Source organism: Gobio gobio (assembly GCF_949357685.1).
Source record: "Gobio gobio genome assembly, chromosome: 5".
In the NCBI taxonomy this organism is placed as follows: domain Eukaryota; kingdom Metazoa; phylum Chordata; class Actinopteri; order Cypriniformes; family Gobionidae; genus Gobio; species Gobio gobio.
This window is the reverse complement of record NC_137101.1, coordinates 24,448,307-24,473,456: the sequence shown is the minus strand read 5'-3', so window position 1 is coordinate 24,473,456 and position 25,150 is coordinate 24,448,307. Positions and strand designations below refer to the sequence as shown.

Sequence of the window (25,150 nt, the reverse complement as noted above, 5' to 3'; positions counted from 1 at the left end):
GAATCATAATTTGCGTATCATATGGTCATACAGCAGTGGGATTTGTACATATTTTTATACTGTGCGATTCATGAGAGCTTGAACTCTTTTAGGGTTTGAATAAAAAAAATCTCTGCCGACCAGGATTACAGGTGCTTAAGCCATTATAGATGATCAGGCCCTACTTCTAAGATAATTTAACTGTGTGATTTAAATTGACAGCCCTATATATATATATATATATATGTATATATATATATATATATATATATATATATATATATAATATAATCTCAATCAAATGTCTTTGAAGTTAAAAGTTGAAACTTTTTTACTTTTGACACTATATTTGTGATTCTCTGTGTGCAGGCTGTGGGGCGCGTGTTATTGATTCAGTTGATCAATTATCTGACCAGCCTTTACCTGAGTGATCCGCTGGTGACAAGTATGTTGAACAGCAGCCGTGTGCACATCCTGCCATCCATGAACCCGGACGGTTTTGAGTCATCTACCCGGGACTGCGTGAACACAGTGGGCCGGTAAGTGCGAGAGATAAATAATAAAATTCTATATGAGTATCCCACATTTGTGACAACGCCATACTTACTATTACTAGTAAAGTCCAATTCACACCACACAGACAAACAAGTCTGTCGAAGTTTGTTGGATCAGTGTGTTACCCCTGGGCGTGCTTAGTAAATTATCCTTGTAGTGAAAATTTCTGGACAATCCAGAAGAAAATTATAGAAAAAAGAGCAAGGAGATATTCGTATAAGCGTGCGTCCCATCCATTAAGTTTTGTGCTAGCGAAAGAAATCCTCCTGAGAGCGGAGAGATTCGTTACATGGATGAACTCTCGCGTTACAATATGTGGCCATAGAAACGGCCTCAAATGAACTATAAAACGAGAAGAAAGTCGTGTCTGAAATCTGCAGTTTTAGTTTTATTGGTTAAAAGGAATGGGGAATATCTCGTGTTTTTCCGTGGCAGCTTGAGTTTGTCGGGGCAGTGTAAATTGGCCTTAAAGCAATGGTGAATGTTGGTGATTTGTGGTTGAAAAAGCCTAGATCGTTGTTGCACAATGTTTTCTGTGCGAGTGTGAAAATGTCAGTGCAGTTTCATGTGGCTTTAAACTAATTTGTGGTTTGTTCTGGATAACTTGAATGCTTCGCACTGAATCTTGCAGCGCTGTTTAGAGGTTGTGTGATCAACACCAGTCAGCGACTAAACACTTTCGCTCTGAGCTGTCTTTTGGACCGAGATTATAATTGGTGCAGGTCAAACGAATAGTTTTGGTGCAAAAAATTCCATTCTGCTCTTGGCATGTTTGCCATTGGATGTTTTTACTACGCAACAGCAGTGCTTACCATTTAGGGAAATTAGTAGTGGTAGCAGTGAGACCTCCAACAAAATTCAGAGGCACCGGCAGGAAAAAAGTCGCAGTCTGGAGTCTGTAAAAAAAACAACAACAACAAACCAACTGTTGGTGAACTGTTGTACTGTTGGTAAAGTGTAACTTTGAGCTCACAGCTGATTGGTCCGTGGTGACATTCCACTGGCATCGGTCCCTGGCGTTGAGAGGGTGTACATGGTTTCAAATAATGATCTAAGTGGACCGAGTGGAGAAGTTTACACTGTTTCATTTAAAAACAGAAAAAGCAGGGAAAATATTTTTCCCCATGAAGTGACCCTTTAAACAATCCAGTTGAACAATTTATTTTCAAAAGCGAAATTCTTTTTTTTGCACGGAATTCAGAACAGTTTATTTCCAAGTTGTCCGAGTATGTAACTGTCATGCCTCAGATGAGACGTTTAGAGATACAGAGCACTTTTTCCACAAATCATCCAAAGCTTTGCTGATAAGCTGGATACAAAGGCTCAAAACACACGTCTTATCTGGCATGAGGGATCTTACTCACACACAAAGATAAACATCCATTATAGCAAGCAGACTGAAACTCAAACTATGTGGCCCACAGGCTCCCAAACAGCGGTACATAGTTTTGCCGGAGAAATATGGGTGTCATAAGCCTGAAGGAATGGAAATTAACTTCCTTGGTCTGTTGCCACGACCCGCTTTCAAATATCTACCCTAGTGGAAAAATGGCCAAATCTGTAATCAAAAGATATGAAATCCCCTATCTGGATCACTGTTTCGTTCATCCTGTGGATGTAACAATGCAGCTTTTGATCAGACCGTGCCGATCAGACAACAAAATGCTGTACAAGTCTTCTATTTTCAACGATACCGATCAAAGACAAGTCAGCACCTCAAGTTGTCCTTTTTTGTTCAGAGAAACTAGATGATGTAGATGGATCGTATCCGTGGAAGCTCAAGCTACAATTGCTCTGTGTGATTAGCAATAAAGCAAATTTAATTAGCCACTCTCAAACATGGAAGACAAATAGAGATGAATAGTTAATGTCATTCATGTCAATTTGCTTTTGGCTACTGGCGGTTGTTTAGAGAGAACAGTGTGGTTATATTTTGGCATTAGTTTTATTAAGAGCCCATTTTGCCATCTTTAAAAATAAGGTATAAAGATATTCAGTAGTTTGTTCTCATTATTAGAGAAGTGTTCACCTTAATTGTATACTGCATAAATATCGCTTTACAAACAATAGTCTTATAATAATCACAGTTATGATTTCTGTTGTTCAGATAGCAGGATTAAATCGTTAAATTTGGTGAATGTGTTAAATTGTTTAATATTTAAAGGTGCAGTGTGTAGTATTTATGAGGATCTGTTGACAGAAATGCAATATAATAAATATATATATATATCTGTTTTCAGTGGTGCATAAAGAACATAATGAACTGTTGTTTTTATTACCTTAGAATGAGCCATTTCTATCTACATACACCGCGGGTCCCGTACAGTGTAGTCGCCATTTTGTGCCGTCATGTTTCTACAGTAGCCCTAAACGGACAAACTGCTCTACAGAGCGTTAGCTACTCTCTGTCGTCTCAGACGACATCCTTGTCCTGTGTCGGCCACCGTAGCTTCTCTTTGTGCTTTGAAAGGGAGGGGTGAGCGGTGGACGGTTGCAATTCGCAACCTAAAATTGACACAATGACATTTTTGTAAAATCTTTTTATTCACAGATTTTCAGCAAACCCCTTGGGCCACAGTGCACACAGATATCGGTGTTATTCATTTTCAGTGAGTTTGCATTATGATGTTAGCCACACAGACTAAATTGAGGCATTATACAAGTAACTGCCTTTACATAATGTAGACAGTGAAGCAAGCTTTGAAACAGAGGCTACATGAGACCAGTGTCAACCATATGTCCAGCTCAGTAAGCCCCAAAACTTTGGAGACACACCAGACCTCATCTAATACCGTAGAAGCCACATCCTTGAATACAATCCGTCCTGCTCCTGCAGACTGAGACCACATAAGTGCTCCTGCTCAGATGGGGCGCAATTGGAAACAGATCTGATCTGGATTTGATGATATGGTGGGCAAACTCCGAAAGAAAGTGATTGAGCAAGAGTGAAAGCGAGAGAGCACGCTACAACAGCAGCCATGCAGCTGTACACTTTGACGACGATTGTATTTTTACAGGGTGCGGTGCGTTCTTATTGCCGTGGCTCTCGCTATGAGCTTCCTGTGAGGTTTGGCATCACTCTCAACCAACGGAAACAAACATACTTAACCTACGACTTTTCACATTGTAAGTAAGAGAGATGGGATTCACCAGCAAATGCATCACTCTGATTCCAGTTCTGATTGAATTAGGTTACTTTGCTGTTGTGATGTATCCCAAGCTGGATGAAATATTCTGAATGATACCAATCCACAATCTGATTTATGATGCAGCCTGGTATCATAAATCACACAATGTTTGTTCATTTGGCCAGAGAACAACTGGCCCCCTGACTGAGCCTGTTTTCCCCCCCTCCATTTCTGTCTTCTGATGGAGTTTGGGTTCCTTTGCCACTATCGCCTTTGACTTGCTTAGTTGGGGACACTTCAGTTGGCAGTATTATTGATTTGACTGTACTGACACTCTATGATGAGAACTGAACTGAGCTGGATGGTATCACTGTGTTCCCCAGAGCTGCTTTACAGCTGAATTGAAAGCTGTTTGTACCATTGATTTTTTTTTTAATAAAATGCTTCTTGACTTAACAATTACTTAAATACTTTTAGTAACTGAGGAAGAACCAGAACTTATTAGTCAGTAACTTTGTTTATCTATAAGGAGAATGATTTAAATGCATGTATAAATACCTAGGTTACTACAATGCAACAACAAAGTTATTTTCCTATCCTGATGTAACACCACTTCATGTATTTCTCGTAAACCCATACCTTTGTTTATGTGTCAAGTCTGCAAAGAAAAATCTATATATACCATGAAAAACCGGTTCTATATTTCAAAGGAAACCAATGAATCAACACTGAAAGTTAAGACACAAAAATACACAAGCTGATCACTGTGAAAATGGCCAGAGTTTAAGGCCTGAAAGATACTATATGTAAATGCAGGTTTGATTCTCAGTGCTGCTACAAGGGACTTGCAATAAGTTGGCCATTTTTATTTTTTTTACGTGTATATTAAATATTTTATGGTTTTCTGTTTGCAGACATTCCAGAACTGATAACAGAACTGAACTGTTTTCTATTTTATAATTTTTGTTTTCTACCAAAGTAACATTTCTTATCAATGTTGAAAACAGTTAATAGTTCAAAAGAACAGCATGTATACGGAGCAAGCTGTGAAGCTCTGACCAGTGGTCAGATCTAAGCCCAAATGAGGAATTCTTTTTCTCTTTTTGGGCAGATAAATACATTTTGGCCGGATAAATATCTTGAGTTAACACTAGAACCACCAGAGGTTGTTTTATATCTAAAACTGCCAGCGGGTAAAATTTACCCATGCACATGATTACTGTTTTGATAGGGCTAAAAACTTATGTGACTGTATTGTGCCACTGTCTTCTCAAAGTAATGAAATTATCATTTTTTGTCATCAACTTTGTTGTTGTCCTGTTGTTTTATGCTATTTTAGGCAGGCTACACTATTCACTTTTTGGTGAATAAAGGCTAAACCAGCCTGCAATGAGAATTTAGAAAAAAATTAATACATTGGGTGGTGTAATATTATAATAAAATGTTATTAATCACATATTAAGATAACCCATGTTATTTCAATTACTAAAATACCCTAAATAGACAAAGAGCTATAATAATTCACCGCACTGCATGGAATGTATGATGAACCGATAAATCAATTGATAATTATCAATTTGTTTAGTTATATCATTTATAATTTGAATAAGAGAACAACACCAATAAACTTGGTGCAATCATACAAATGTTTGTATTAATTGCATCATAGATTGGAAAAAAAAAATTTTTTTAACAACAGGGGATTGTAAATAACACAATTTTAGTAAAAGTCAATGGGACATAGTTTATTGAAAATCTGTTATGTACATTTGAAAAACAGCCATGTGTAAATGTTACCCCATGGCGGTTCTAGTGTTAAAGACACTCCATCTGCCCCGATCCCCTTTCCCATAGTTTCACAGACAAGGTTTAAGTCTACATATCTTAAAATATGTCAGTGCCATTGTTTTGTCTCAAGATGAACACCAGTAATGTTGTTTTCTGTTTACAAAAGCTTCTTAAATGTACTAATTGAACTAAGGCCTAACCCTGGCTTTATCTAAGCCCTGTCTATGAAACTAGGCCTCAAAGTCACAAGAAACTAGTCGACTAAATCAAATAATCCTTGGGATCTAATACAGTATTTTACTTGTATAACCTCAGTTATTAGTTTGTGGGAAAAGTTTATATTAGTCCTTTGCACATAGGAATTACAGACCATAATTAGCAATATCATGTGGCCACCCCTTATGATTCAGAAGAAATGTGCCACTCTCAAAGGACTAATTGACGGGAAATGGATGTTCGGATAAATTCATTTGGGAAACGGACTATTTTCAGACAGTCATGTACTGTGACTATATTTGGAAGCTAATGAAATCCGCTCTGTTGTCAGATTTATGTCCAATATGGCAATAATTTAACCTTCCGGTTTAAGAAAAGACAACTCTTGAGGTTTTAGACGTTTATGGTGACTTGACTCGATCAAAAGGTCCACAGATGTTTTGGCCTGGCATTTGCAATTTTCTCTGCGGAAAAAGGCAAACACGCACACGACTGGTCAGTTTGTCATTGGCGCAAATCTAAGTCATCTGAGGTTTCAGTGAAAGTACTAATTTGATGCCGAAAGCACAGCTGGACTGCAGGACTTTTCCCTTAGGCCGAATTTGAGAGTCTGTAGTGGAATGCGGCCACTACATCTTGATTCCATATATCCATCTTATATATATATCTCTCACACACCGTAAACATTAAGGGTAACGCACAATAATTTCTGCCTCATTTTAACGTACAGAGCTAATTATGAGTAAGCCATTCCTAGGTCGACTTGCTGAGTAGTGTAAACACTGCAGCTCTTTCAAAACATTGACATGTCAACCTCTGCCTTTGAACAATGGCAGATAGGGCTGGAAGGAGGATTTGGGAAATCCGGCTATGTTTGGAATCGAATACAAGCTTAGTAATTAGTGAATCATGCGTAGTATATCCTGTGTCCTGCACGAATTTAAATTCTAGAAAATGAACCTGTAAGTATTGTTCCAGAAAGAACCTCATCACGCTGCATGCAAGTGGTATCTTGGCATTATTTAGCCTTTTTAGATACGTTTACATGCACATTCATTTTTGGAGTTTGACAGACCCAGTCCCCAGTCAGTTTCATTGTATAGCGAAGAGAAACAGCTACTTTTGTGTACCGTCGATGGTTTGGAACAACATGAGAGTGAATAAACAATGACACAATTTTTGGTAAATTATTCCTTTAAAGATCAGTGAAACACTCCAGAAATGTTTCCATTCTCCACTGATCACTCCACAGCCACAAAGCGCAACATAAACACTATTTAATGCTTTTCACTCAGAGATTAATGGCTCTCACACATCCTGGCGCCCCGTGACAGCCCTGATACTCTTCCAAATTAAACTGACAGACCAAGAGTGCAGGCTGACAAAGATTATATGGCTGTGTGCATGCATAGAGATCTAACTATGTGGCAAGGCGTGTGTGTGTGTGAGAAATTGTACTGATACAAGTCATCCTGAAAACACCATCATCTAAGCTGTCATTACATATAAACAGTGGTTAAAGAAAAGTAAACCGCACCACACATTGCTCCACCTCTGTTATATAGAGCGATAAGGAAGGTATGCGTCTTAGTCTGACCCAGGATCAGCTACCCTAACAAAACCATATTCTGAGAGAAACGGCAGACATCGGTCTGATCACAGATGCAGAAAGCGACAGACAAGATGAAGATCTGTTCTGCCCCATCAAACTTAACAGCTCACCACTAATGGAAACCCCAAGAGCTCTATTAGACAAATAGTTTATAGAGCTGAAAGCAGTTAATCAACCATTTTCACGACAAAATGTGGTTCGCGCCACATAGATCAGCTTAAGTGTCTGCCGTGATTTAGATTCTAGGGTCTTAAGAGAGAAATCAGGTGTCTGGATGAGGCCGGCAATCAGCGAAAGAAAACAACCCGAGTCCAAACCGAGCCAAAGACACAAGAGAATCTGAGTGGATTTATGAGGTGCTTAATCAGTTTCCAAAAAGCTTTCAAACAAGTTGAAGAGCTCCAATATTTGTGAGAGAACCTGGCATAAACAAGCTCATCTCTGCCATTAAACTACAACAGCAATCGAGGCTGAGAGTGCAGGCCAACTTTCTGAGGCTTATTTTTTATTTTTTTTTAAGTATTGTGAAAGCAGGAGGAAACAGCTCCGTGTTCAAGCGCCAGCTAAATGTGCCGCACACACATCCTGTTTATCGCGTCTGGGTTGGTTTCATATGCATTTGACGTTGACCACCCAGGAAGGCTTGATTATTGAACCTCTAAACCTCTGTACAAAACATTTAAATCTGTTTGTTTTTCCCCATTGTCTGGCTTCTGAGCAGCATTCATTGTGTAGAGCAGCTTGCGCATTCTGCTAAACATCTACTTTTGTGTATAGTTTGACACATATTTTAGGTCATTCTTATATAAATGTATTTATTTATTTTTTCCATACTGTATGGTTGTACGCATTAATTCAGTATATGTGCCGGCATCCAGACATGCTGCTTTAGCTCTACAGCATTTGTAGACTGAGAGGCTGTTTAAAAGCACTTCAAAGCATTGCAACAGTAAGCAGATAGGAATCCCTGAGGGAAGCACTTCTGTATGGCGTAGAGCGGGCGCTCCGTGTTCGGGATTAAGAAGGATCGCTCCACCCGATGGTGTCATGGCAAACACACTAATCCGCCCGCACGAATTTAGACCTGCCAGTGCAAACTAATGCGAAGGGCTGTCACTGGCCTGTTCGTTTGCTAGTTAGCTGTTTGATGTTCTTCATCCTTGAAGATTTTGGTGTCAGCAGCACAGACGCAGGCTGCAGATGACACAGTCAGGTCTTCTATTCAATATGTCCACAAAAGCATCCGGTTATTTCTTGTGAACATGTAAAAGAAATATTTGCAATCATTCCAGAAAAGCACATTTATAGGCCACAGTTTCCTTGAGTAACTAGTTTCCCCTCCTACTTCAGGTATAATAAGAACGGCGTGGACCTGAATAGGAATTTTCCAGATGCATTTGAGATCAATACCGCGCAGGAAAGGGAGAAAGAAGTGAGGGCAGTGATGGACTGGCTGAAGACGGAGACTTTCGTCCTGTCGGCCAATCTCCACGGAGGTGCGGTGGTGGCCAGCTACCCCTACGACAACAGCAACAAAGGTCAGTTGCTTGTACACAAACCTTTTTTCAGTGGCTTCCCCCACTGTCATGTTAAATGACAACAAAATATTGTCAGCTCTTAAAAGGTAACGCATAATGGAGACCGGAATATTTGTTCTTTTTTGGAATTATTCTAAAAAACAAATCTCATAATCATTGTCAATGGTAATACTTTATAGACAGCTATACAGCCTTAAAGGGTTAGTTCACCCAAAAATGAAAATTCTGTCATTAATTACTCACCCTCATGTCGTTGGACACCCGTAAGACCTCCGTTCATATTCGGAACACAAATGAAGATATTTTTGTTGACAGCTGATGGCTGAGAAAGGCTTCAGACAGGCCTCCATTGGCATTCAGTACATTTTCACTCCCAAGACCGATAAAAGGCACTTAAAACGTCGTTATAAAGTCCATCTCACCACAGTGACTCTACAATAATCTTATGATGCGACGACAATAGTTTTTGTGCGCAAAAAAACAAAACAAAATAACACCTTTATCCGACTTGTTATTGCCTTCCGTGTATGCCTCCACGACGCATGCGCGAGAATATGACGTAGCGCCGGGGTTCGGGAATCCATGAAATGCGCACTTTAGTCCCATTTTGAGCACTACGCCAAGACCTAAAGCACGATTAATGTAGAATCCAACAGCTTAGACACGCGCGTCTTCCTCTGATTGTAAACAAATCGCTTCTGGGTCATCTGTCCGAACGCCGGATCTGCGTCATATTCTCGCGCATGCGTCGTGGAGGCGCACACGGAAGGCAATAAGAAGTTGGATAAAGGTGTTATTTAGATTTTTTTTTGCGCACAAAAACTATTGTCGTCGCATCATAAGATTATTGTAGAGTCACTGTGGTGAGATTGACTTTGTAACAACGTTTTAAGTGCCTTTTATCGGTCTTGGGAGTGTAAATGTACTGAATGCCAATGGAGGCCTGTCTGAAGCCTTTCTCAGCCATCAGCTTTCAACAAAAATATCTTCATTTGTGTTCCGAATATGAACGGAGGTCTTACGGGTGTCGAACGACATGAGGGTGAGTAATTAAATGACAGAATTTTCATTTTTGGGTGAACTAACCCTTTAAACAATGAAGGTATTACACCTTATAAAATGCAAACTAGAAAAGTTTTAACAGAACAAACGGCCTGATGACCGAACAGTGAATCAGTTGTTTCGAGTCCGGCTCTCATTGCTGGGGCCGCAAACACACATCATGATCATGAGATTAACAGGAATGTCATTCGCTGTCATTCAGGAAGCGAGCTGCAAGGAGGCCAGAGCATCTCCCCTGACGATGATGTGTTTGTCCACTTGGCAAAGACCTACTCCTACAACCACACCGAAATGCACAACGGAAAAAGCTGTTACGAATTGACCAACTTTGTCCACGGCATCACTAACGGATACTACTGGTATCCTCTAAAAGGTAAAAGTGTTTAATACAGCATTTTAATATTTGCGTCATTGTGTCAGCAAACAACATGGATGATACTTTTATCCATTGGTCAATTTTATTTTACACATTTGTATAAAAATAAAAGTTTGTACTCATATCATGCATATATGGCAAAACAAGTGCTGCTCAAACCCCACCACTGCACATTATCTGATTTAACTCATCAGCTCTTAAGACTACAAGTCTTGAATTGGGTGTGTTCGATGAGGGACACGTTCAGAATGGGCAGTGGCGGGTGTACCTAGTATGTCCATGTACTAAGTGTAACAATTAAAGATGCAATTCATTAGATCACATGACATGTACAAGTTAATGTGGCACAAGCGCTGGAACTAGTAGGTGCATATCCTGCTCTGTTTGTACCAATCGATGGTTATGTGTTGTTCTCTTAGGGGGAATGCAAGACTATAACTATGTGTGGGCACAGTGTTTAGAGCTCACGCTGGAAATCTCTTGCTGCAAGTTTCCTTCAGAGACAGAGCTTTCTGGCCTATGGGAGGCCAACAGACCTGCACTACTGGCTTACATGCAGCAAGTACACCTAGGTAGGTACTGTATAGACACATTTGCCCACTTAAAGGAGCACTATGCATGGTTTTCCAAAACAAAACAACGAAATCCTTATGATACACTGGGGGTGCTGGTGCTGTTTGTGTTTAGACACGCTGCCATGTGCCTGTAATTTCTTATTTCACTGTTCTCGGGACATTTCTGGGCTATAGCCTTTGGCCAGTGAGTGTGTCGCCCCTCCCAGACAATAACGAATAACAAAAATACAATTTGCTAATGTTGCTATTGCCTTTTTGACTGCTATCTGTAATTCGATAGATCACTGTGAATTTGAACACAGTCAAAATCTGTTTTGCCCCCACGTGAAACTCCCCGATTGCATGTATTCCTTTTAAAATAAGTGGATTTCTCAGAGTAACAGTAGACGTGACAACACCTTTAGCCCTTTTATTAAGTCGAGAAGGTAGGTGATTTAAGGTTTTACCAATGAAACGTCCCACCCAGACTTAAATGACCACTAAATAAACAAGCTAAGCAACCGAACCAAATTGAAGCCATCAAATAATGAGCTACATGTCATACTGTATAGGCCACTGTATTATTATAGCACAAACATATTCTGTTACAGTCGCAAAAAAATTACACACAGCTCCATCCTGACATGATAATCCCACAGCTGAGTCACAGGGACAAAGCCAATGTCCACACCCAGCATTGACACAACTGTCCTTGTAACCAAACCCCAAGCAAAACATCCCAACATATGCTACCACACCTCTTAAACAACAACGTGAAAGAGATGGCTAACCAACTAGAGAACACTTAAAGTTCTGTAATTCCTTATAGACACCACTAAAAATGTTTACTTTAAAAGTCACTAGTGCACAGACACCGATCTGCAGGAGAAGAAATATTCTCCATTTGTATAGAACGGTGGATGTTGTGTGATTGATAAGTGGTCCGGGTTCTATTTTGCAAATAGAAATCAAGTCTGAGTTTGTCTTTTGTTTTGCACAGGGGTGAAAGGAGTAGTGATGGACTCAGACAGCAAGCCTGTGCAAAACGCTGTAGTCGAGGTTGTGGGAAGAAAAAACCTGTGTCCATTCAGTACCGATCGTAACGGAGAGTACTACAGACTGCTGCTGCCTGGTACTTACACCATCACGGTAAGATAGCGACCCCGTGTGGTGAACTTCAAATCTCATTTTGCTGAAAGCTTTACTGACAAGTCAGTGTTATCGCACAAGAGTAGGCCTATCATTACAAAAAAAGACTCCATAATCAGGGAACGAGTGAGAAGCAATCACATTTCAAAGCACTATTTGAGTTGTAAATGTCGGCAGCATTCCCTGAGCTGGTCGCAAGTCGGGTCCTCAAGGCATCTTAAGAATGTGGCGCCTCAGGGTGTGAGTTAGCCAGGGATTTATTGAGCAAATAAAGACGGTGCACAGTAGGCACTTTTTTTTTGGTGTCCCTCAAAAACATCACTGTGGAAAAATGAATTGCACTTAACTGTCAGATAAACGGTCAAAGCTCAAGGTCAAAAAGTTAATTCACTCAGACTGTGTAAAGATTTACCACCAGCAGTTAAACTAATTTTATATTGTGGCCTCTTTGCATGATCAGTTATTTAACCCGTTAATATACATCAGGATGAACTGATGTGTTGTTAGTTCAAAGCGAGCCTGAACTCGTGTAAACCGTTTTACTACAAAAATGTTTTAGTGATTTAGAGTTATCCAAAATCAAGCCGCAAGTCCATACCTTTAAAAAAAAAAAAAGAGCTTGAATATGATTGTTTAAATAGCAGTTGATTAGAAATGTAACAATCACTCAAAAAACACTGAAATGTTTGTACACAGCTCTGCACTTAAGGTAGTTTTCATAAACACTTGTCTTCATGACAAATGTACATAAATAATTAACAGTAAATAAGATCAGCTAATGAACTGTGAACATTGTCACTTAACATGGTATTTACCTCAAGTTATCCATTGTTCACAAGCTGTTTTACTGATGTCTTTCAGCGGTTGAAACACAGAGTGATTACAAAAGATATGATCTATTTAGTTCTGTATCTTTAAACATCATGCACATTTTTCCGTTCTAGAATACCTCTTGGGCTGAGGCACTTAAATGTGACATGACAGATCACTGAAGAGTGTCAAAACACCAGTCGTTGAGTTGTGATAAATTGGAAGAATGTGAAAGCTTTCTTAATCGCAAGTGCTTTACGATTATTGGACGGGAGGCCCACAGCTTTGGGTGTAATGCACATATTATACATACTTACATGCATTTATACGTACACATGTCAAGTCAACTTTATTTATATAGTGCTTTTTACTAAAGTTTACTAATTAGACTTATTTAGATATTTAGTTGACAATTTAGTGTCCCCAACTGAGCAAGCCAAAGGTGACAGTGGCAAGGAACCAAAACTCCATCAGGTGACATAATGGAGAAAAATAAGCCTCAGAGTGTGGTCCCATCAGGAGCTTAACAGAGTGGCCTGTAGAGAAGCAGTCATTTGTGTAGAGGGAGAAGAATAGTGGGGAAAGAACATGCTTGTAGAGCACCATTGCAGATCGAGCAGGTGTTGGATGTGAATTTTCCCAGCCTCACCAGCTGCTGTCTGTCTGTCAGGAAGTTGGGGATTCACTGACAGATGGAGGTGGGCTCAGAGAGCTGGGTTCATTTGGACAGGAGGAGGTTCAGAATGAAGGAAACTAGCAGGACATCATGGAAACAACATTTTCCCATCCTCACATTAATGATTTGGAATACAGACATATACATCATAAACAACCTTACAGCCATGACTAAACAAATAGTGCTGGGAGAGGAGCACACAAGTGATGGTCTACTGGTCTTTTACATTGTATTACCTAGTTATGCCAATAAAAGCGATTCAAACGTAATATACATAAAAGTGACATTTTACCTCCCAGAAACTTTGGATTTGGTGTCGGATACATACTTTACATTCAAATAAAACACATTTATACACATTGTTGCCTTGTCTACAGGTGACATACCCAGGACACAAGACCCTCACGCAGACCATACAAGTGCCATATGGTCCTGACTCGTTCTCTGCCCTGACGCACAACTTCCTCCTTCAGCAGAGTGACAAAAGCTCAACAGTAACACCACGACCCCAGTCCTGCATCACTGCGATCACTACACTTACCTTATTCCTCCTCCAAAGACTGCTGCTGTCCTGAGAGGGACCAAAGACTCTTTTAAACATTAAGGACAAAGTCATCTGCTTTTCTTGCACATTAATTTTTTTTTTTTTTATTCTGTACTAAATCATGATGCCATATCTAGCACTGTCAAAATATTTGAATACATATTACACATGGAGGAAGTAAAAACTTGATCCACAGCCTTGTTTGGTGACACTGGTTGCTGTGCCAAGGAGCTTAGACTAGAACCGCTCAACAGCTTTTAATTTAGGGGCATTTACACGACAATAGATATCAAACTGTATTATAATGCTGTCAAATTTAAGATGCCTGAATATCTGCTTTCAATATTAGAAGACCAGTTTCTACAATACTGTCAATATGAAGATTATAAAAGTTGAAGGATATGTGTGTACCATTTTTAACTCTTGGAGAAACTTACTAGTCATGATTGTTTTATCATTTGAAGATGCTGCAGATAGTTTGTCAGGCAAATGACCTTAACCGTTTGCATATTAATGCGTCTTTGTAGCTGTGAGACATGAAGACTGAAAACAACCAAGCCAAAAAACTCTGTGCCCTTTCTACCTCACTCAGTCCCACATTACAAAGACGGGCAGTGCCTTCAATAAACATCATATACACAGGATCGTGTCTGATTTTTCATGTGTCAGATACTGTATGAATATTTAAAACAATGAATAGTATAACGAATTACTGTTGCCTGGAAGTATTAATACTACTTTTGAAAGGAGTAATGAATATCAAATGACATTTGAACAAGGAGCTCAACACACCTTGAAATGCATTACATGTTAACTTGTCACGGGAAATAAATTAATATACAAATATTCCTAATATATAATGACATTACCCACATTTACATGTTCTGTCTTTTGAAAATCATGGGTTTTATCAACACTGGGCCGCTAGAAGGCGCATGGAAAATTTCAGAAACATTAAAAACAATAAAACTTGCTTTGTTTGGACCATTATTTGTGAAAGGCACTAAACATAATTTACATAGTTGTACGTACATGACTACATACAGTAGTGGCCAAAATAGGATATTTGAGGGGGAAGAACAAAACATTTGTTTGAGGTATTTATCTGACAAAATTGTGTGGCAAAAAGCAAACTAAAGCCACAGGTTTTATTTTACAATCGATTAATAGCATCCAAAATAAAAGTTTGTATTTACATAATGTGTGTACTGTGTATAATTATGTATATACAGTGGCAAGAAAAAGTATATAAACTTTATATATACTTTGTATATGAAATGGGAATCATTTTAACTAAATAAGAGATCATACAAAATGCATGTTACTTTGTATTTAGTACTGTCCTGAATATGTAAACATTTATGTAAAATATCATAGTCCACAAGACAAAAAAAAAATCAGAATTTATTAAAATGACCCCAATCAAAAGTTTATGAATACTCTGTGTCGTCACCTGGATGACCCATGGCTGTTTTTTTGTTTTGTGATGGTTGTTCTTGAGTCCCTTGTTTGTCTTGAGCAGTTAAACTGCCCAATGTTCTTCAGGAAAATTCTCCAGATCCTGCACATTCTTCACTTTTCCAGCATCTTTTGTATATTTGAACCCTCTCCAGCAGTGACTGTACGATTTCAAGATCCATCTTTTCACACTGAGGACAATTGAGAGACTCAAACACAACTACTAAAAAAGGTTTAAGCATTCACTGATGCTCCAGAAGGAAACAAAATGCATTAAGAGCCGGGGGGTGAAAACCTATTGAATTTGAAGGTAATCAAGTTAAATTGTACTTAATTTGTCTTCCAGGAACCATGCAAGTAGGGATGTCACGGTACCAAAATTCCAGTAGTCGGTACCAATACCATACAAATGTTACGGTTTTCGGTACCACAACTAAATGTTTTTTATTTTTTTATGTAACAATTTTTTTTAATTAATTAAATGTATTAAGTTTATTATTTATGATAATCATTATTAGTAAATAATACAAACATTTAAAGGCTGTATGCTGTTTAAAAGTAAACATTGCATATAAAAAAAAAGATCAAGTGAAAAATAATCACCCATCTAGGCATAATTATTATTAGTAGAGACGTGTTATTTACACAGACATAGCTAAATACAGTGTTGTAGTCGAGCCGCCAACTGTCGAGTCTCGAGTCTCGAGTCCCAGTCCGAGTCCGAGTCCGAGTCGAGTCCAAGTCGAGTCACCATTACGAGTCCGAGTCGAGGCTCAAGTCCCGTGTTCAAGAACACAGAAAAAATACATAAAAAATGTAATATTGTGATGTATTACAATTTAAAATATTTGGTTTTAAATGTATTATACTTTAAATTATAATTTATTTCTGTGATGCAAAGCTGAATTTTCAGGATCATTACTCCAGTCTTCAGTGTCACATGATCCTTCAGAAATCATCCTAATATTCTGATTTATTATGAGTGTTGTAAACAGTTCTGCAGCTTAATATTTTTTCATAACCTGTGATACTTTTTTAGGATACTTTAATAAATAAAAAGTACAAAAAGAAAAACAAAACAAAAAGAAGCAAATGTTTTAAAAATATAAATCATTTGTAACAACAATATACACTACTGGTCAGTAATTTGGGGTCAGTCTTTTTTCTTTCTTTTTTTGAAATAAATCAATAATTTTATTCAGCAAGGATGTGTTAAATTGATAAAAAGTGATAGTAAAGGAGATTTATATTATTTGAAAATATGGTTTTTATTTTGAATAAATGCAGTTCTTTTGAACCTTTTATTCATGAAATATATTAGGCAGCAGAACTGTTTACAACACTCATAATAAATCAGAATATTAGAATGATTTCTGAAGGATCATGTGACACTGAAGACTGGAGTAATGATCCTGAAAATTGTGCTTTGCGTCACAGAAATAAATTATAATTTAAAGTATAATAAATTGAAAACCAAATATTTTAAATTGTAATATTACATTTTTTTTTCTGTATTTTTGATCAAATAAATGCAGGCTTGATGAGCAGAAGAATTTTTTTTCAAAAACATTACAAATAGTAATGAGTCCAAACTTTTGGCCTGTAGTGTATGTCATGTCGGCAAATATATTTGAAAAGATTGTTTATTGCTGCTTCCATAGACACCATTGTGTATTTTACAAACTATAAATGTATTGTTTTGCTATAAATTATATGTATTTAAATATCTAAATAAATAAATATCTGAAATCTGCACAAGAATTCAGCGTAAAGTGAGTGACGTCAGTCAGTGAGTGTGTTGTCAAGCAAGGAGAGCGAGCGGCAGCAGTGTCTGTGGGAAAAAATAGATCACGGTCGGTCTTGGGAGCCCGAAACAGGAAAAGTGTAACATCTTATATCAAATTTTGATAACCTATTTAGTCAGAAACAACGTAATTAATTTGATGAATGCTCAAGTGCGATTTTATATATCCTCGAGACTCGAGTCATCAGTCCGCGAGTCCAAATCGAGTCTCGAGTCGGACTCGAGTCCAGAGAATAAGGACTCGAGTCCGAGTCCAGGACTCGAGTACTCAGTACACTGGCTAAATATACTGTAAGCTACAACAGTAGCCTAATACATTCTGTCAATTACATTTTTTTTAAACAGAACTTTTATTTTGATGGGTTGCCGTGAAGACCTTCGAGTATGTGTTCATTTCATGACATGATATGACAGTTTTCTCAAAAGAAACAGTTTATGCGTTTGTGTCCTCATATAGTGACACACAGCAGAGACTACAACAAAGACAGCGAGCGAGTGTACTACCGGTACTACAGAAATGCTGGCATCATCACAGTACTAAATGACAAAAAAAAAAAAAGATATTTAAACACAAGAAAAATCTTCATCCTGTTCAAAAGTTTTCACCCCCGGCTCTTAATGCATTGTGTTTCGTTCCGGTGCATCAGTGAATGCTTAAACCTTTTTTAGTAGTGGTGTCTGAGTCCCTTAGTTGTCCTCAGTGTGAAAAGCTGGATCTTGAAATCGTACAGTCACTGCTGGAGAGGGTTCAATATGAGGGTTCATATGCAAAAGATGCTGGAAAACTGAAGAATGCGATAAATAGCGATTAATTAATCGATTGCCCAGCACAAAAAAAAAATGCATATAAAAACTAAAAGCTCAGGAAAAAGCATACATTGACTATGACAGGGGTTTTCAAACTGGGGTCCGGGGAACTCCAGGGGTCCTCTACAGTGGTTCCCAACCACGTTCCTGGAGGACCCCCAACAGTGCACATTTTGCATGTCTCCTCAATCAAACACACCTGATTCAGGTTATCAGCTCATTAGTAGCTACTCCAAGACCTGATGTGGGTGTGTCAGACAAAGGACACATCCAAAATGTGCACTGTTGGGGGTCCTCCAGGAACGTGGTTGGGAACCACTGCTCTAGAACAGTGGTTCTCAAAGTGTGGTACTAGGGATGAAACGATTACCGGTTTCACGATAAACCACGATAAAATTTAGTGACGGTAAATAATATCGTATAAAATTTTATTATCATTAAAACCGTGTGTGATTATCACGGTTGTGAAAACTCGCGGTAAATCTTGTCCAGTCAGCGTCAGTCTGGCTCACCGCTTTTTTTCTGAATGAGGAGAAATGGCAGAAGGCAGTGACAGCACTCGGGGGATTGTTCTGCCTTCTAAAAGGACCAAATCTGAGGCGTGGTCATATTTTGGCTTTTACAAAAGTCCTGAGGGAAACTTAATCTAAGATGGTCACCCTGTCTGCAAACATGCCAGAAGAAAGTCGCTGTAATAGGGGGAACACTTCAAAACTACGAACGCAAAGGCAAGTGGACTTTGACCTCAATACCAAAACTACGTCTGGGAAATAATAATGTGAAGCGAACGAACAAATTCAGACAAGACTAGGGTGACATTTAAGGGATAATAATCAGGGTTTGACATTAACAACCGCCATTTGCGAGTGTAACGTTATTTCGGCTGCACACTAGCCACTCTGGCTGTTGAACTTATAATAGTCTTCTCAAAAGCCATCTGTTATAATCGCGTTGCGCATTATAAGCACTTACACGTGCTTCTATTGAGTTTATGAATGCAATATCTCATAATCAGAGGCGTTCAGATTAGCGGAGTTTTGTTCAGAGCGTGCCGCTCTCACACGCTGAAATCTGCACTCAAAGCAGAGATAAACGTGCGATGTACGCAGGAGATTCACTCATCATACAGTGGATGACTGTTTTTGTTCTATTTCAGCAGCGAAAATGGTTTAAAAAAAAACACAGCAGAACCACAGCGCATCTGATATGACTGGCATAACGCAGGCGAATTTAGGGACCGCCTGTAACATTGGTAACGTTATACACGTTTCAAACTTCAATAGCATTTGAAGAGAATGACAGTCATAAAAAGACTGTAAAGTGTTCATCTAGGTGTCAGGTATGATGCACACATTTTGATATTTAATAAAATAAACTGTCAAATCATATGGAAATATGGATATGCATTATTTCACTAGGATACTGTTTGGGCTCTAACACAAAATATGCTAGATTTAAGTGTGTCTGATAGAACACTGATGAGAATATTGCTTGGGAATATATTTACAGTGATAATATTAGAGATTATATTTACGACAAATTATTATTATTTATGTGTTATGCGTTGCTATTGATGACGGCCATTAAGGAAGGAAATCCCACAGAATCTAGCTTAAAAAAGTGCTTAGAGCTGCTTTAGTTATTTGTTGAATTTCAAATATAAAACTTGTTGAAATGTTTTAAGTGTGTGCATCTGTTCTTTTTGAACACTTTCATTTCGTTTGAACAAAACCGTGATAATATTGATAACCGTGATAATTTGGGTCACTATAATCGTGATGTTAAATTTCCATACCGTTTCATCCCTATGTGGTACTCAGGCTGCCTCTAGTGGTACGCAGAGGAATCACTAAATAAAGTAATGTTAAAACACTAAAACGCAATACATTTTTATAACATTTAAGTACAGTACAGTTTAATTTAATCATTATTTAATTATTTGATTTACCTGTATGTAAGCACAGTGCAGTGTTAATGTACAAACAATGTATTTACAATGTTAAAGTGGTTGACAACAATAAATATTCTTATTAGAAATAAACTGCCTCGTTTTTGAACTGTGCAGAGATGTAGCTGAATAGTTAGGCCTACTACGCTACGCCATTATGGTGGTACTTGGAGAGAACCACTGCTCTAGAAGGTTCTAAGGGGTGGCAAGAACATTTCAGAGAATAAAACAACAAAGCAAAAATGAATAAAGTCTAACGAACATTCTAACTCTCTGCCGTACACATACATTTCAGAATTGTATGTTTGGTTTGTATCTTTCTAGTGAGTTTCTCACAATAGTCCCCTTTATCTCACGCACTGGGGTTGTAAGGCAATATTCTTAACGCAGTGCGTTAACTGCTGACATACATTTACTATGAAAGTTGCTTATGTTAATCATTTTTAATTGAAAATGTTATTCTGGTTGATACATCCAACATTATATAGTTGATTTAAGTTTGGAAACAATGGCCCGGTTTCACAGACAGGGCTTAGACTAAGCCAGGATTAGGCCTTTGTTCAATTAGGACATTTAAGTAACTTTTATCAACGTGCCCAAGAAAAAAACATTACTGGTGTGCATCTTGAGACAAAACAATGCCACTGACATATTTTAAGATTTGTCAGTGCAAGATTCTTTCAGTTAAAATAGCTCAAAGATGCATTTTAGTCTAGGATTAGCTTAAGCATTGTCTGTGAAACCGGGGGTATACGTTGTATTTATAATGTCACACTTACTATTTATCTAACAGTTTAACCCCCGGTTTCACAGACGAGGCTTAAGCTAGTCCCAGGCTAAAATGCATGTTTGAGTTGTTTTAACTGAAAGAAACTTGAACGGACTTCTCTCAATATGTAAGTGCCATTGTTTTTTCTCAAGCCATATTTTTATAGAAGGCATGTTTATAAAAGCTACAAAAATGTCCTAATTGAACTAAGGCCTAATCCTTGCTTAGTTGGTGCCCTGTCTGTGAAACTGTGTTTTTTTTTTCATACATTATGAAAAATGATGGATTTTACGAATAAAAGGTTCCTCATATTTGGGGTTCCCTGGCATCATACAGTTCAAAAACCCCTGGACTACAACATAAGAAGCTATTAACGTTTCGTTAGCTATTTTATTCAGTTTTGTGTTTAATATTACAGACTGCTCATACAAAAAAAAAAAAACTCTTACATAGCAGTATTTATGCCGTCTCCTATCTATACTCTATTTTAAGTTCATAATATCAACTCAAATCATGTGTGTGTGTACTCATTGCATGATCCCTTACGTAAAAGATTACTCACCCATTGTTCGGAGTCTGTGGAAGGTCTGCTTCCTCTCGCTCCAGAACAGGAGGAACTGCACTGATGCCATAGTGGCATGTGATACAGAAGTGCCATTCCAGGACGCAGGACAAACTGCTGTGGGACAGCATTACAGGGTGGGAGTCCATCAGCACAGGCAAACTGATCAGTGAAGATACAACATGAAGATACTTAAAGGGGTGGTTATGATTTCACTTTAGTTAGTGTGTAATGTTGCTGAACATGTAACACCATGTAATGGCCCATAGAATATTTTGTTGTATGAATAATCTGAGCATGCAATATAGCAAAATAAAGAGCTGATACTCTGCTTTTAAACAAAACAAATTCTAGCTTCATGCATTCCTTTATCAACACTTGAATATGGGTAAGTTTCATAAAAAAAGCAACATTTTGAACAAAAAGCTGAGAAAAAGACTACACCCAGATCAGATTCAGAGCGATGATCAAACACAGATGGAGTAGATCGAGTCCATCAACACCCCTAATGCTGCCACAGTCCTATAGCTCGCCCTGGGTCGACATTTCATTCAGTAAGATTAGATAGTTTTGATTTATATGCTGTTTAATTCAGTGCAGCATGTTCTTAATGAGAACCATTCATTGATTTTGTGTGCAGTTATTCAGAGAATTGTGGATCTTTTTTTGCACAACTGTTAAAAAACGATTTTATTTGATGGAACATAAAACTTGAAGAATAACATTATTTGGTATTATTATTTATATTTATTGTTAAAAATATTTTAGGTTGTGTTATGTAACTTAATAAAAGTTAGATTATTCTATTGATTCGTGATTTTTTTCATTTCAGATCCATTAAATTCAAGCAATTATATATAAATATATATATTAGTATACGATTTTAAAAGAAGCCATTTTCGGCTTCCGGCCAAGTGCATCCTAAATTTTCGGTTTCGGCCCAAAATTTTCATTTCGGTGCATCACTAGTAGTTAACTAATGTTAACTAATGAACCTTATTGTAAAGTGTTACCACAACATCATCACCAATGAAAACATTTCAATAACAAGTCCAACCCTTTTATTTGAACTTTTCAGCATTATAATAACTAAACAAAATGATCTTAAAATCAGAGCTGGAGAATAGATCCTACTCTGCATCAAAATGCTAGAGACATTTGAATTACAATGAGGCTTGACACTTCTCTGCCAGTATAAACTTAATAAACATGCACTTACAATCACAATTACAAGCTTACACTACATACACTATTAAAAACAAATATGTTTTAAAAGGGCATTTCAACACATTCATACATTTTTATGTTTTCTGAAAGTAATGAAGTGAATTCCAAGCATGAATAAGTAAACTTAAATTACACTCAACTTTAACTTTAACTAATATCCTGAAGTTGTAATCTAATTTGTGTATTTTTATAATATGGTTACAGTGCATTTTTAATGATAATTTTGAGAAAATTTAATTATTATTAAATAAGTTTACTTTATAAATAATGTTACTTTGAAAAAAGTAAATAAGTAAAACCATGTTACTTTGAAAAAAGTAAATAAGTAAAACCATGATGTTAAATATAGCCTTCTTTTATATAATTAAAAATGGTACAAATCTTTGTTACAAAGTACTACTGAAAAGGGAATATATTTGAAATACAATATTGTTTTTCACAGGGTTTTCACAGTACCTAATTAAATCACAGCCTTTTGCGATTCAATAAATACACTAAGAAATATTGTTCTATCTATGTTAGTTCCTTTGACAGATGCTTTGCCAAAGTTTTGAAACTGTAGCAGGCCGTCCGAGTCAACTTAATCGGTAAGCCCTGTATGCGGTAAAAAAATACTAGCCTACTAGCTACTTTATTGCTGCATTATCCAATTATTTCTAATGAACATAGACTGGATCCATTTAACATATAGCAGGCCAACATAACAGAACAAGATACATGTAGGTTTAATGTTAAATAACACTGCATATTCTTCGCTGTAAATTAAATACATATATTATTATTACCTTGAGACGTAGCTACATTCTACTGTACAACATTAATCCTGTCACAGTTATTTGTTAAACTGAACTTTTATTTTGACGTTTTGCTGTGAAGACGAGTTCCTGTGTGTGCTTATGATATGACGATGGATTTTTTCGAATGAAAAGGTAAAATGCTCATGAAGTGACTGGAGATGCATTCATGTCCTCATTTCCTTGTGCAAATGATACTCAACAGCCATTGGCTCATCTGCCTTCAAGGGGAGGGGCTTACCGATAGGTCAATTACCGGGGAACACTAATATACCCATTAAGCTTATTTCTGTCAGTTTATCTTTCACCGTTCTGGGAAAAAGTCAGAATTGCGAGTTACAGACCTAAACTAAAAAAAAGTCATACATTTGAATTTTTCTCAGAATTGCAAGGAAAGATGATTGAACCACATACACAACACTGAACCGAATACACATTAAGACCTATTAAAGGGTTTTTCACAGATTAATTACTCACCCTCATGTCATTACACACTTATAATAAAATCTAAACGGTTTCTGTCCCTCCTTTGACAGCTATGCAACTGCTACTTTGGCGGTTTAAAAAGTTCAAGTTCATGAATTGAGTGGTTTAATCCAATTTTTCATGATTGCTTTATACGCTGAACAGATTGCTTTTATTCTCAAACATACATCCCTTGTGACAAACTGAAGCTCAAGCACTCTTGCTTGACGTGCAAGAATTAATGAGGTTAATTGTGCATCAAGCATGTTTGGTTGAGCTTCTGTTTAGAAGTGAATAAAGAAGTTTCTTTGTGAATAAAGAAGTTTCTTTGTGAATAAAAGTCTGAATTCACTCTGTGCATCATACAAAGCGATCGTTTCTCTTCAGAAAATGTGTACAAAACCACTCAATTCATGTGGATTAGTTTTACGAGCTCTTTATGAACTTTTTGAAGGGTCAAATTGGTAGAGTAATATATCAATGGAGACTACTCGATGGGTCAGATTTTATTTTAAAATAAATATCTTAATTTGTGTTCCGAAGATGAACGAAAGTCGTTTTGGAACAACTCGAGGGTGAGTAAATGATGACAGAATTGTAATTTTGGCAGCAACTTTAAGGCAACAATCGCGACCACGCGAAGTTTGTTGCATCAAGCGAAAGAGAACTTACCAAGTTCAGGGACAAACAACGCTCTGCTTAGTATTTCACATGATATTACACAACTTACCCGGGCGAAGACAACGAACGTGCAAGGAAGAGGCGAGCACGCCGACCAGTACAAGCCATAGGCCTACAATAGACTTTACAGTTTTGTAACAACTCTCCGTCCACGCTCACGAAGCATCACGCCGATCACGTGACTATGATGCGCAAAGCCGCCCTGCGCACCTGCGCGAATTACGTGAGGTGCCCCTTTTTTAATGCAAGAAAACACAATAATTAGTTTGCTAAAGTGTAAAGTTAATTGAAAATTGAAATGATATGTGCTGTCTTCATTCTCAAGTATTAATTATTGATTTATGTGTTTATTATTTACTTTTATCGACACTATTGTATACATAGGCCCTATAGACAATCCTTTCATTTTTTTTAAATATTATATTATATATATATATATATATATACATATATATATAATTTCATGTAGTGTAAACCCAATACCTTTAAGTTGTTATATTTTGGATGTTTTGTTATAGTTGTAAATGTGTATGTGTTTTTATGTCTAAAAAAAAGAAAGTAAGAAAAACACAATTACAATAAGCCAATACACAATCATATAAAATCTCAAAATAACAGAGCACAACTAGATAGAAAGGAAACAAAATC

The 25,150-nt window shown here is 37.5% G+C and overlaps 1 protein-coding gene across 2 annotated transcripts in view; it reads left to right on the top strand.

Annotated features, from left to right (window-relative positions):
• The window catches only part of cpm (carboxypeptidase M), a 54,909-nt gene extending 39,487 nt beyond the window's left edge, over positions 1-15,422 (top strand). Inside the window, exons 4-9 of one of the 2 annotated variants that reach the window (XM_079816446.1) lie at positions 349-518; positions 8,629-8,816; positions 10,081-10,251; positions 10,674-10,826; positions 11,809-11,957; positions 13,821-15,422. In XM_079816446.1, the coding sequence (XP_079672572.1) occupies positions 349-518; positions 8,629-8,816; positions 10,081-10,251; positions 10,674-10,826; positions 11,809-11,957; positions 13,821-14,018 (1,029 nt within the window). In that variant the 3' untranslated portion in view covers positions 14,019-15,422. The remainder of the gene's footprint in view (positions 1-348; positions 519-8,628; positions 8,817-10,080; positions 10,252-10,673; positions 10,827-11,808; positions 11,958-13,820) is intronic. The other variant, XM_079816447.1, reaches the window with a different exon arrangement.
• Positions 15,423-25,150: the final 9,728 nt, after the last annotated feature.